This window comes from Girardinichthys multiradiatus, chromosome 14 (genome assembly GCF_021462225.1).
Source record: "Girardinichthys multiradiatus isolate DD_20200921_A chromosome 14, DD_fGirMul_XY1, whole genome shotgun sequence".
In the NCBI taxonomy this organism is placed as follows: Eukaryota; Metazoa; Chordata; class Actinopteri; order Cyprinodontiformes; family Goodeidae; genus Girardinichthys; species Girardinichthys multiradiatus.
This window is the reverse complement of record NC_061807.1, coordinates 21,210,814-21,224,661: the sequence shown is the minus strand read 5'-3', so window position 1 is coordinate 21,224,661 and position 13,848 is coordinate 21,210,814. Positions and strand designations below refer to the sequence as shown.

General features: G+C 38.2%; 1 protein-coding gene across 4 annotated transcripts in view; it reads right to left on the bottom strand.

Moving 5' to 3' along the window:
• adamtsl3 (ADAMTS-like 3) overlaps positions 1–13,848 on the bottom strand; it is a 155,580-nt gene that overhangs the window by 15,388 nt on the left and 126,344 nt on the right. For all 4 annotated transcript variants that reach the window (XM_047386231.1, XM_047386230.1, XM_047386234.1 and 1 more), the window contains 6 exons: positions 13,552–13,690; positions 13,409–13,459; positions 13,108–13,315; positions 9,441–9,588; positions 9,268–9,352; positions 4,246–4,538 (listed from right to left, as the gene is read on the bottom strand). In XM_047386231.1, the coding sequence (XP_047242187.1) occupies positions 4,246–4,538; positions 9,268–9,352; positions 9,441–9,588; positions 13,108–13,315; positions 13,409–13,459; positions 13,552–13,690 (924 nt within the window). The remainder of the gene's footprint in view (positions 1–4,245; positions 4,539–9,267; positions 9,353–9,440; positions 9,589–13,107; positions 13,316–13,408; positions 13,460–13,551; positions 13,691–13,848) is intronic.

Genomic DNA, 13,848 nt, shown 5'->3' with positions numbered 1-13,848 from the left:
TTTAATTCAGAACTGCGTACTTTAAAGCACAATGTTAGAAAATTGGAGAGAAAATGGCGCTCTACACACCTTGAGGATTCCTACTTAATCTGGAAAAATAGCCTACTGTTGTATAAAAAGACACTTCGTCAAGCCAGAACAGCTTATTTCTCATCATTAATAGAAGAGAACAAGAATAATCCTGGGTTTCTCTTTAGTACAGTTGCTACATGCATGCTCAGTATGAGTGATTGCTTCAAAGTCAACGCCAGTGACTGTCCACTGTCGCTACATGCTCATCCAGGAGGAGTGACTGCTACAAGTCTCTGACTTGATGCAATCTGCTGGGTTTTCTGAGATAGAAATCTTTTTATCCAATTTGAATAAATAACTGAATCTGACAGCACTGTTCAATGATTAGGATTAATTTGAATGTGTGTACCTGACTTTTGTGAAGTGCCTTGAGACGACGTGTTGTGAATTGGTGGTATATAAATAAACTGAATTGAATTGAATGTGGCATTGGGGCTGCAGTCTGCTCACTTGTGCTAATGATACTCGTCATAGAGAAGACGGGTATAAGTTATTAATGCTAAACAAAATCTTACAACTGACTACAGTTCTTTAATCATAGTGCATACTCCATTTATCTTTTTTTCTGTTAAATAAATAATGAAATAGTACTGTATGTCATGTTTAGTTTTTCATCTTAGATGGCTTTTATTTAATTTAGGGCCTTGTAAGAACCAGATGGCCTAATATATGTAAAACCCTGGAACTAAAAGAGTGTGCAGTTTATTTTTATTATGACTGTGTATGGAACAGCAAGGATGACTGGAAGCAAATTCTCTAGTGACAAAATCCAAGCGTACAACTCCCATAAATACACAATGACATGACTCAACTTTTAAAAGTGTAATTTAAGATCATTTTAAAAGTATTGCAATACAAGTATAGGAGTGTACAATAAAGCGGTGCTTCAAATGCTACAGAAGTCTGATTGCCCACAGAAGCACAGCTCTACCTGTGTGTTTTTGACATGAGATACTACTCTGTAATCATCCTTGAATGGAAGCTAGTTGAGTTTTGGAGAGAGTATGCACATGCACACTGGCAAATGCCTGTGTACAGAAATAACTTTGTAACTATGCTGGACGTGGAAATGGGGAGATTAAAGTGAGCCTTGGGTTGTGTTGGCAGGATGTATAGGGAAACGTTTTCAGTCTGGGACAGTTTTTACTGCTGCTATGAGAGCAGGGTTCTTATTAACTTTAGGGTTAAATGTGGTGTTTTCTTTCTCAAAGCCAATATTAGCATGATTTTAGTCATCTACTTTACCATACTGTGTCATTTCAGGTTTTGCTAAAATAAACAGAGCCACCTCAGAGACCCTAATGGAGTTTTTATGATTTACAGACAGTAGGGACAGCCCTGTATGTTGTTTCACAATTTAGATTAAGCCTGAAATAATGAAAACATTTTTCTACATTGCCTGAGTTTTAAAATGATAAATAATACCTGTTTTACATATTTCTATATATAATAACTAAAACCAACTGCAAAGCAAAAGTATGAAGTGAGCACTTTTTCAACAAAGATTAACTATTCAGGAACCATGGCAGAGCAGTAAACAGGGGGATAGGATGGCTTTTCCCTTATGCTTTTGGAAAACACTTGTTGCCCCAGAAATATGAAACAATTGCAATCTTCGATTTAAGAAAAGTAAAAAAGCTGAGTAATGGCGACAGATCACAGTTCATATCATGGCAAAGACTTACAGCCTGTGCAGGGAAGTAAACAGCCAGACCATTGAGATTATTGTGGGTGTTGTGAAGAAGTGTATCAGGTAAAAAAAATATTTCTCAGTTATGGTTGTTACTTTTTATGCCATCTATAAATACAAAACACCTGCTGATGCCCATGAATTTCGCTAATATATTATTAACAGTCCCTCTTGCATGTTTAGCTATAATAATTTAGATAATAGTAACAACTTTTCTTTTCTAGTGTTTGAGCTAAATGAATGAGTGAATATCTGACTTCATATGCAGTCCAACTTTATATCAGTGGTTTGAGTTCCTTCCATCCACCGGATGTATAGTATTAGCTTGAGGTGAACATTTAGGGTCAAATGACATGTTGCTTTGAGAAAACTAACTGGACTTTTCTTTTTCAACTTTTCTTTTATAGTGATTGAGCTAAATGAATGAAAGAATATTTGACTTCAAGACACCTGGAACCCATCTCCTCAAGAGGGGCTGGACTCTCTTCCTGTCTGGAGTGGCCTGTGGGGAGAGGCGGCGAGCTGGGGTGGGGTGGGTTTGCTTGTTGCCCTCCAGCTCAGCCATCTCATGTTGGGGTTTACTCCAGTAGATGAGAGGGTCGCATCCCTGCACCTTTGGGTAGGGGACAGGTCGTTTCTGACTGTCATTTCGGCCTACGGGCCGAGCGGCAGTACGGAGTACCCGGCCTTCTTGGCATCCCTGTCGGGGGTGCTGCATAGTGCCCCTTCCGGGGACTCCTTTATTCTGCTGGGGGACTTCAACCCCCACGTGTGAAACGACACTGACACCTGTAGGGTGGCTTGTCCTCTTCAGGTTGGAGGGGAGTTCCTGCCTCAAGCGGAGGAGTTCAAGTATCTTTGGGTCTTGTTCATGAGTGAGGGGAGAAAGGAGCGGGAGAGCCGGTTCCAAAGGAAGCGGAAGACGACGAGACGATAACTGACTTCATATGCAGACGTCATATGAAGTTGGACTTGATATGCAGTCCAACTTTATATCAGTGTTTTGAGTTCCTTTTCATCCACCGGATGTATAGTATTAGCTTAAGGTGAACGTTTAGGGTCAAATAACATGTTGCTTTGAGAAAACTAACTGGAGACTTGTATCTCTTAAACTGTGTGATAGTATATTTAAAATATAGTTTTCACGGCTACATTACAGTATTCCACTTAAAGCCTTATGACTAAAACACAGACTGATTATGTGGAGAAAAGTGAGACTTGCACGACCATACCATAGCTTACAAATTATTTAGGCAATTTGATGACACAGATATTTATAAAAATAAAAGAGATAAATAACAATGCTACTCTGAACAGGAGAAGAAATTAATGCCTCTATCTAAATACTGCCAGAATTTTTGTGCTTTGGCAGTATTACATTTTTCCCTCCAAGCAATCATTCATCACTGGAATGTTAGGATTGATCATTTTGCTTCAATACATGGATGCTTATGAGCATGATGTGAGTGCACTGGTGACAACAATGACTAGTTAAACATGGCTGAGACTGTAAAAATAATCAGACAGGCTAGCTACAAGTTACCATTACTAACTTTACTACACACATAGGACTGTGAGATGCTGTAAATGTGGTGATAAGACATGGCCCCAAGTGTCTGAGTGCTGAGTGACTGAACAAGTGATAAACACATCTGCTGCCTGGCAGGTTTTTAACACTGCATAAAGTCTCGTTGTTTTTGCCACATGCTCTAGAACTGTTAGAAAACCTGTTTGTGAAAGGTAGTCGTTTTATCGAGTACATTAATTAGGTTTGCTTAATTTCATGTATAGTTTATTTGTTATGGGACATGAAACCAGATTGCTTTGTATCGAATCCCATCAATCACTGCCTTTGTTATCACTGCCTTTGTCTCGGGTGGCTATTGTGTTATACATTTAGGCTCAAGTTTGACGTTCCGAATGAAACATCACCCTTCGGCTACTTTCAGCTGCATTCTCCACTGTCTTGTGTTCGCCCTGTTTTTGTTCCACACCTTTATGCCTGTTTGACGACTTTGGTCTTGAAAATGACAATCACTTGGAATATACAGGCCTGAACACAATGAAAAAGGAAAAGCTGACTAAGTAAAGTTTATGAAATACTTATTTTATTAAAGAAATTTTATAAATTTTTCTGACCTTGAGTCTAAATTATTGTTAGAAAAAGTCATTTTTATATGTTTATTGTAAATTCTAGCTAAATTTACAAATAATCAGTAGACAATTAAACATATTATTAAATCCAACACATTTTTGCTCTAATTTTTTATAACATCCAGTAACATTTTCTAATCAAGTTTATTTAGTTTTTCTCTGTATTATTCTCAAACTTTAAGAAATTTAAATCTACTCATTTTTATGCCATCATTTCTTTTAGTAACTTTCAGTTTAAGTTTATTAAAGTTAACTTTTTAATTTTCCGCTTCTGTTCTTTTTTTTTTTTTTTACTTTACCATATTGCAGAGATACAGTTGTTTCCGTACCTCCTCCACAACTCTCCGAGCATGCTGTATAGCCCTCATGCTCCCAGTCAAGTAGGTCCCCCCCTCGTGGCGGCTCCTCCTCTTCTTCACTTTTATCCCCTTCGCCAGGCCCTCCTGAGCAGGGTTTGCGATAACACAGCTGGACTGGTGGGGGTTTTTTCCCCTCGCACTCATCGTCAGACAGGTCCACAACGGTCTGGGAGAAAGACAGCAACACCTGGCACTTGACCGCCCGCTGCTGGGTCCCGGCACCGCACGTTCTGCTGCAGGGCTGCCAGGGACCAGTAATGAAGCTGAATGAGGATAACACAGATGGAAAATACAGAAAATATTCAGCTCATGATGTAGGGTTCTGTTACAAATACCCGAGTTTTATTCTTTTGCTACTGAGTTTAGAAAAGTAGCCCTGTACTGATTGATATAATCAAATATGATGTTGGTTAGGGAGCTTTTATGTGCATCCTTTTTCCTTTGAGGAGAGGGGAAATCCTCAAATTTCAGACACCAACCTCCTTTAACAGCTTTACAACTGGAACAGATGAAACAATAAAAGTGTAAAACTGGAAACAGACAGAAAGTTGAAACCCAATTTGTCTTTAAATTTAATTGACTTTAGCAAAGTGTTGGCTTGAATTACAAGCTTTCATCTGCTAAAAGATCAAACAGAAGAAAAAAAAAATCGAGCTTTGAACAAAGCATCTATGTTTACATCTGGTGATTGGGGAGATTTGTGCCACTTCATTTAACCCTCATGGGATAATATGGGATCCGAACTGCCTCTGTTTTGTAAAGAGGGTCTAAAATTACAGCACCATAATCCGTAACAAGATCCACTTTTGGAAGCAGTCTAATAAATATAGGCATATCAAACCTGTCTTCACTCTGGATTTACAAGAAGGCTGATTTGAGACATTTTTATAAAAGTGTTCATGTCTCTTAGAATAAAGAAGGTCAAACATCTTTTTGTTAAGAGCCATGTATTTTGGCACAGTCTATTTCTATAAACATAAAGACGCCAGAACAATGTGATAACCCTGTCATTGGTATTTATCTTAGCCATCAATTCTACTGCAAATAGGCCTTTTAGGTTAAATTCAATATTTCTCTGGAGTCATTTCTGGAGAGAAAACAGAAGCATTGCTGTAATTGAGAAGAAATGGAATACAGTGAACAATACACTATAATTTTTATCCTAGCAGTTCTCTGAGGAACAGTTCTGTTGCTTATTGGTGACACAGGAAAAGGATGGCGTGAGCATGTTTACAAAAAAGATGATCTATGCAGAAAACTCAGGTGAGGGCGTGGGAATTAACCAGACGAAGAGGACGGATTACTCCTTACCAACCAAAGACAGTCCCCCCGCTGCCAGAACTTACTGCTGTTTAATATATTTGTCATTTTGCCACAGAAATTACAGGAAAACCGGGCTCACCACAGAGCATTTTTAAGCTGCATTCAAGTTGTCTCAGAGGGAGGGGGGGGAATGACGTTACTCTGGGGTTGGGAGCGTTTGATTGCAAGCCAAAAAACAATGGGATTTCGGATTTGTTTTGGTGCTTCTATTAGCAATACAAGCTATTCTATGTGTACAAGCACAAAAGGTACGTGTTAGCAAGTAGATACTGATGTAAGGAGATACAAATTGTCAGAAGTGCTTAGTTTACAGTTTATACAGGCATCCTTCCTCACATTCTATATGCGTGCGCCATATTGGATACTGAACAAAGGGTTGCTCAAAGAGCTCCGACCTTCCCACTCGAAATTCTGATTTTAGGGAGAACTCTTGTTGTTGTGTTTTTTGACAGGTAATTTGGAACATTTTGAAAAGACCTCAGAGTTTGAAGAGAACCTCTTTCGCACTTTCAAAAATATTTATTGATTTCAGACATGGAAATTAATATAATTATCATGGGCTACAAGTCTGAACACAGCTGAGACTGAAAAGTTGTAAAAATGGAAAATCTCCTAGTCCTTATGAAGGCTAAAAATTTGTGTTCTTCCATCCAAAACGATTTCAAATTGTATTCACATATGGTGCCTGGCACAGCTACATCTGATTTGAGATGATATCTTTCTTCCCAATGACAGTCTAATAAAAAAGCTGGTTTACTTCAGTATACAGATAGGTATTTTTATTCAGCCTTAATCTGTGTATTTTGCGTATTTACACAACGAAGGCCGCTTCAGCTCGTGCACAGCATTCCTCTTCGTCTGACCACAACACAAAAGCATCACGCTGTTTTACAAGATGCTTCAATAAAGAGCTCATAATTACAGCGAAAGTGGGCTCTTTACGAGCGTCCGGGGACTCGCTCTTGTTTGGACAAATGAATTAAATGAATCACTCGCAGTTAGAGCTTGGAACAAGAACAACGAAGTCAACATGCAAACTCACCGAAATGTTTATCTTCATGGGCGGTTAAAGTACATCTGTCGGTTCAAAAACAAGCCTGCATTCATTTGTGGCAGGAAACAACACATTTTTTTTGTAATATCAGCCAATGTTAAACATCCTTCAACAATATATTCTATAAACTGGTAGTAAAAATAATATGTTTGGCCAGGACGCTGAGAACAAATTGCTTTCACTTTTCTTGCGCCACCATTAAGTCCAAAATAGGAATGTCCTTCTCTTTCTGCTACATCCGTAACATGGCCCCATGTGGGATGCAGATATTTTTGTTGGATTGTGAGCGGTGGTGCATAATGCAGAGATATTTATGAGCTTTTTGACAAAAGACATTGCAACAGAACAAAATCATATGCGTTGGCAATCCTCCCTGCACTCGTCGCTCGATCCAGATATGTCAGAGTAACAAATGCTCAAGACTTGTTACTAATATAAGTCATGCAAAGGCATTCAGCATCCAAATACTGTTCGCTTTCAGGGGACAGAACATCTGGAAGATTGTGGGGTTTGCTGAGGTAATGCTGGAAGGAAGTGCAAGTTCTCAAAACGATGTTTGTTCACCTTCACTCTCAGTTTCCCCTTTTACCCTAAAAACCTCATAAATTACATTTAAGACACACAGATCAGGCATCCAGGAGGTATTTGCAGTCAAACGGGTGAAAGGTTGGATGACTGCTGGGCGAGTGTCAGGCCTGAGGTTGATGGAAATCGTTGCTGACATGAACACAACAGTTATACTGTGGTGGTTTCATGGCTGCGCCTGGACCTGTCCACTTCAATTTGACCTTCAAGTTGGTCTGTTTCTCTAAGCTTGAAAAATGTTGGTGAAACTGTGTGTGTCTTCGAAATTACTTTTGCTTTATTTTACCCCTGTGGAGAATGTTTTTGTTATAAAAGCATAATTTTCTCCTCAAACGAGATCCTATTAGTTTTCAGATCCTGCACTTAAAGCAAATCTAAGAACATAATCACATCTAAAACCCTTTATTTCTATTTCAGTCTACAATGGTTTGCAAATGTAGTCAGTCATGCAACTTTAATGCATTTTATTTGCGGTATTTTGTGTAATTGCTCAACACAAAAATACATTTTTAAACATTTGTATAAATTAAACTCTGAAATTTGTGTTCTCCATTTGCATTTAAGGCCCTTTACGCATATATCTCTAAATATAATCCAGTGCAAACAATTGATTTCATAAGTGACCTAATTAGCAAATAGAGTCCATCTGAGTAGATTTAATTTTTTTCACATTTGTCCAGTAAAAATCCCATGCTTTTTGAAATTCAACTTTCCAGAGTTCACAGTTCTTTGCAATCATTTTAAAATATAAAGCGCTAAAGTTCACCATGAATTCATAGCAGAGATTTCTTTAAATACTCCGTTTTTAAGAAAGGAAGGAAAGAGATAGGACACAAGGAAGTAAGATCAATAGAATGATACAATGAAAGAAGGAAACAAGGAAGTATAGGAGAAGGCAGAAGAAGAGGAATTAAATAAGAAGGGGGACAAGAGAGCAAAGAAGGCAAGATAGAAGAAAAGTTGGAAGGAAAAAAGGAAAGAATGAAAATGAAAGGAAGGATAGAAAGAATGGAGGTAGGACACAAAATAATAAAGGAAAAGGAGACCTCGAGGACACAAGGAAGCAAGGAAAGGGATGAACACAAAAGGAAGGGTGGAAGGAAGGAAGCAACTTTCAGAAAATGTTATGGTGAATAAACTGGGAATACAAATATTTTACAGGTTTCATTTACTTTTTCCATACTTATTCGGACTTGGAAAATAATGAAATCAAATTCCATACTTTTTTCAGACTGTGTAGGAAACCTGGCTTAGTGAACAAAGTATTAACTCGGCAGACAGGTTAGGAACAATGTTTAAAGCAGGGTTAGGTTATAAAACAATATGCCACACTTTGTAAGCTTGGCAGAGCCCTCTTCAACTTATCATTTAAAAAAGAAAGAGACATGGCAAAAAAAACCAAAAAAAACAAGAAATGGTTCTCCACCTAAATTAAATGACAAGGCAAGGAGAACAATAATCAAGGAAGCAGCAAAGATGCTCATGGTAATTCTGGAGGACTTGTCGAGATCCAAAGTTCAGGTGGGGAATCTGATAAAAGTACACCTATTGGAATGCTTAAGATCAGAGGGTATTCATGTGTTAAAATGGCCCAGTCAAAGTCCAGGCCTAAACGTAATTGAGAAACTTTAGTAAGACTTGATGTTCATACAGATTTTCATCCAGTTTGACTGAGCTTGAACTATTTTGCAATCAACAATGGATAAAACTGATAATAAAGCTGAGATTTGCAACTAAAATCTTTCAGTGATAACTGGTAGCAAAAGAAAGATCTAGGAAGTATTGCCTCAGGGGGCTGAATGAAAACACACATCCTACTTTTCAGATTTGTAGTTGTAAAAAAAAACATGTGTCTTCTAACTTTGTATCACAAAAAATCCCACAAAAACCAACTGAATTTTGTAGATGTAATGCCATAAAATGTGAAAAAGTTCAAAGGGTATAAATACTTTCGCAAGAACTGAATTAAAAGATTTCTAGAAGCTTAGTCAATGTTTTTGAGTGTAAGCTCATGCATGGTTTGTACTTACGTTGGTTCCTCGGTCGCTGTCACTTCCTCCTCCAGCTCAATGGCCTGTTTTTGCCAGACAGGTTTCGCCTCAATAGGTGGCGTGTCTAAAGTAAATTGCACAGATACACTTAACATTGCATGAAACCATTAAGAAAAGAGCAAAACTGCCCAGTTTAATGGGACGTTTCCCACCTATGGCTTTGTAGCAGGGCACAGTAACCAGACACTCCTCCTTGATGTGGGGTTTGGTGGTGGGGTTGCAGCCTCCGGCGTGGAGCCCTCTGTGATCGATGCATAAAACCACCCTGTACCGCAGACCCTGCCCACAGGTCACTGTGCACTGGTGGTGACAGGTCACACAAGGCTTTCTCAGTCTTATTTCTTTTACAGTTATGTCCATTTTCCTTTAAATTTATATTTTAAGAAAATCTCTCTGTCTAAAACTAAAGGGAAGTGAAGAGAGTATCCTTCCAAAATCTCATCAAATCTTTAATCAGGAGCAAACTTTGCAGATCATTCGCCAAAATAAGCATTTTAAAGGAAGAATGTGCTGCACAAACAGCACGCCAGGTTTTAAAGGGGCCACAGATCGGACTCTGAGGGTTCAGCATGTGCCTGTGTAGCTGGGAAGGCAGAAAAACTGGCAATCAGGAAGCTGCATGGGACTTATATTGCAAAGACTGGTTATTGTAGTTCAAGAAATAAATGAGGTTGAATTCGTCACAGTGTGACGGCACAGAGTGAAACTGGTGTTAACAATGCAGCTCTTTTACACAAAATAAAACATTTGCTTGTTTGATCCCAAGAAGTGATGAATGTTTCTATTACAATCAAAATACAGCTTATTGTTTAAACAAAAATAAAATGAACCATCTTAATCTTTTTATCACTATTACTATGTTTTTTATACCCGTTGGTGGTAACATTCATGGGTAGAGTTCACGAAGCTGCATTAATAGCTACAGAAAGAGAAAATAGTTCCTAACAGATAGCTGCAGGTCCTGACAAGATCGAGGCACTCCAAAAAACTTTAAGACAACATCTGAGTGTAATTGGGGAGGAATCATGTTCAAAATGGTCACATTGCAAAATTATTCTGCAAAGTCTATACAAAGAGGCCCTGTGCTAATTTGTAAAAAAGTGCCGTCTAAAATTATGGCTTCATTTGAATCAACACCTTTTACTCTGATACCTCCTAATTAAAATCTAACGGAATCAATTACCTTCATAAGTCACCTAATTAGTAAATAGTATTCACCTTTGAGTATTTAAAGTTTAGTAGAAATGCAGCTATTCTGTGAAGGTCTCAGAGGTTTATTAAGAGAACATTAGTGAATAAACAGCATCGTGAAGATCAAGAAACAAAGCAAACAGTTTCCGCCTTAGCTAATTCCTACCTGGGGTGTGCTTTTACCTTTTAAGCATGAAAGGTTGGAAGACACAAGAAAATAGAGAAACTCTTTAGGAAAATAATAATAAACATAAAGTCAATACAAGACATTTTGGAGAGCTTTTATGCCCTTTTTGTCAAAGTGCAGTTCAGGGATGTTTTTGCTTCCAATAAAAAACAGAAATATAAATAGAGGGAAAAAACTAGCAAGCCATGCCACGCTAATTTTTCTTAAACATTCACAGAAAATCCCTGTTGGGACCCCACAACCATGGGTACAAAATGAAAGGCCAGTACGAAGCTTTCTGGAACTTTCAAAATAAATCGCATTAACCTACTTCCAGCAGAGCCAGGAAAAGGGGTAACAGCGGACTTCCCGTGACGTCACTGTCCAAATAAAATCAACGTTTTTTCAACAAGCTGACCTCTTCCACACGGGTCCCCAGAGGAACTGGACGGAGGGACACCGAGCGCTAATGTCTCTTTGCTGGCAAACAGACATGACTCTTCAAACTGGATCCCAGAGTGTCATACGATCACGCGATCATATGACACTAAGTTAAGTACGAATGAATTGTTGTTTGTGTATCCGGTATTCATTCATGAACGAGGGTAATTAAGGTACAAACGTTGCTTGACTTTTCTCTCTGAGGTCTACAGAAGCAAACTGTGTTCCAGAGAGTTTCCAGCAGAGACCCTGTCTCTACGACACCGAAGTGGAGCGGTTTTCCCGGTCTGAAGGAAGGACAATGGGACCGCATCACCGTGGTTACAACTGTAACGTGCAGTTTGGCTGGTGTTCAAACAGGCGTTCTGTCCGAACACCATACAAATCAGATTGGCATACCTTGCATTAATGCGCATGATTCCCCTTGTTACTTCGAGCCGTCAAGTCAGCATACGGACAAGAAAAACGGTAATGATTATTTTTTTATATAATTGTAGGGCTTAGCTGTTTGAATTTTACGACGGAGTACTAGGGCCATGCTAAGATGTATATATATATATATAAATATATATATATATATATATATATATATATATATATATATGTACATACATACATATAGTCGTAACATTACGGGAATAAAGTTGTAAAATTTCTGCCATATAGTATCAATACTATATGGCAGTATTGATACTACCATACAGCTGATAACACAAGTGTATGCAGGTCTGACAGGGCATGTTTGTTAGACAGATATAGCTGTCGGTTTGTGGTACACATCTGTCAATCTGACAATGTATGCTGACTGGACAGAACACCGGCTGACAGAGCGAGCTGCCCCTCCCCACAGCTACGGAGGTTAGCTGCAAATTAACTCTTTGTTCACTGTGGATGCTTTCTTTAACTTCGTCACTCTGACAACTTTTCCTCAGCACATAAGGTTCACATAAGAGGTTAGGTTTGTGCAGAGAGAAGTAATTTAGAATGAAATAACCCAAGCATTTTTCGTTTTATGATGTTTGGTTTTGTTTGTGTTGAAACTCAGTTATCTTACTGCTAGCAGATTATCTGTTCAGCACATCTGCTCAGTTTGTGTTCTGTGTTTATGTTTTGTTTTTTTTTAAGTTAAAACAAACCTTATTTAAAGGGTGATTTTAAACACAGAAGATCGGCCATAACGTGCCATCAATGCTCATGCATTTTAACCCTTTTATTAATGGTATTTTAAAGGTATATATTTGATTCTGATGATAAGCTAGAAGGTTGGTTTTATTCAGCAAATCTTTCTTTAAAATATTATTTTATTAAAATAATATTTTATCTGATTTTGCATTATGAATGGTTGTCTAAAGGTAAGCCAATTATTGCCCATGTTAGTTCCAAGACTAACTTAACTTCATTTCCAGATTCTTCAAGATAATCCTTGGTTCTCGAACATAAACATTGCATGGTAATGTTGCATCACTCTTTTTGGTCATGGTTCTCAATCATCTTTAATCAACTTGTTTATATTGTACATAGTCCATTAGTCTTCCTTATTCTCTAATTGTGCTTGGTAGTTAGTTGGATTGTTTTAGCTTGGTGAAGAGTTTGTTGATTGAAATATATTTGACTTTGAGTTGACTTATTTTTGTTAATAAATTCTTGTATTTTAAGAAATTGTGTGAATTCATTCCATGTGTGTGCAGGGTTTATGCTGTTCAATAATGTCAGAGCTTGGCTCATCCCTTTCAATTTTTTCCTAATACCATCGCCTTATTGGGCTGGTATTCACAGGACAATCCTTAACAGACCGAAATATTATTTAATAAAATATTAAGGTATTAATATTAAATATTAAATAATATATTGATATTCATAATTACAACAACCCTCAATTCTTTTTGTGAAGATCCTGATCACAGGATAAAAAAAATACCAAGCAGGATTTTACCATCACAGCAAAGGATGCAAAGGCAGGAACTTTTCACCTAGTTTTTCTAACATCTGTCTTCAAAAGCAAGATAAAGACGGGAACCTACAGGCGACCATTCCTGTGCCACCCAGGTTGGACAGCTGAAAGCGTTGCAGGGCTGCAGGATTGCCGTCTTTGGAGAATAGAGACACTTCCACTCTTCGGTGGGGGTCATGTTACCCTGCATGTCTTCCTCCACACATGTCACAGAGCGACTCTGGATGCCGCCGCCGCCACAGGAGGTGGAGCAAGATGTCCAGGGGCTGCTTTCCCAGCTGACAGAAGATAACGTGAAACGTAATATCGTGGATTTGTTATGCATTCCATGCGTCTCTTTAATATTTTATTTTACAGAGCTTTAAACATACCGAGGCAAGGGGTGGTAGAGGTCATATGGCATAATTTCTTTGTAACCATCACTAAGAAACAGAGACCAATTAAAGTAAACTGGATTATGCTGTTAAAATTAACCACTTTGTCCAGTTCAGTAAGATCAGATCCAAAACCCTACCTGTCCAAGCAAGGTTCCATGTTGCACTCCTGCAGCTTGGGTTTGGGTTTAACATTTTCAGGGTAGTAATGGCAATACTGGTCCACCACCACCCGACCAGTTCGTATATCATAGCACTCTGCGGATGTTAGCTGGTAACCTGTGGACAAGAGATGTTGATCAAGGCTGATGTTGATCAAAAGGCTAAGGGAGCTTTTAGTTGGACTATTATTAAATTTAAATATCTATTACTTTACAATATCAATGTAATTTAAACACATTTTAAATGTAATTAAAATAATTTTAAATAAAACCAAT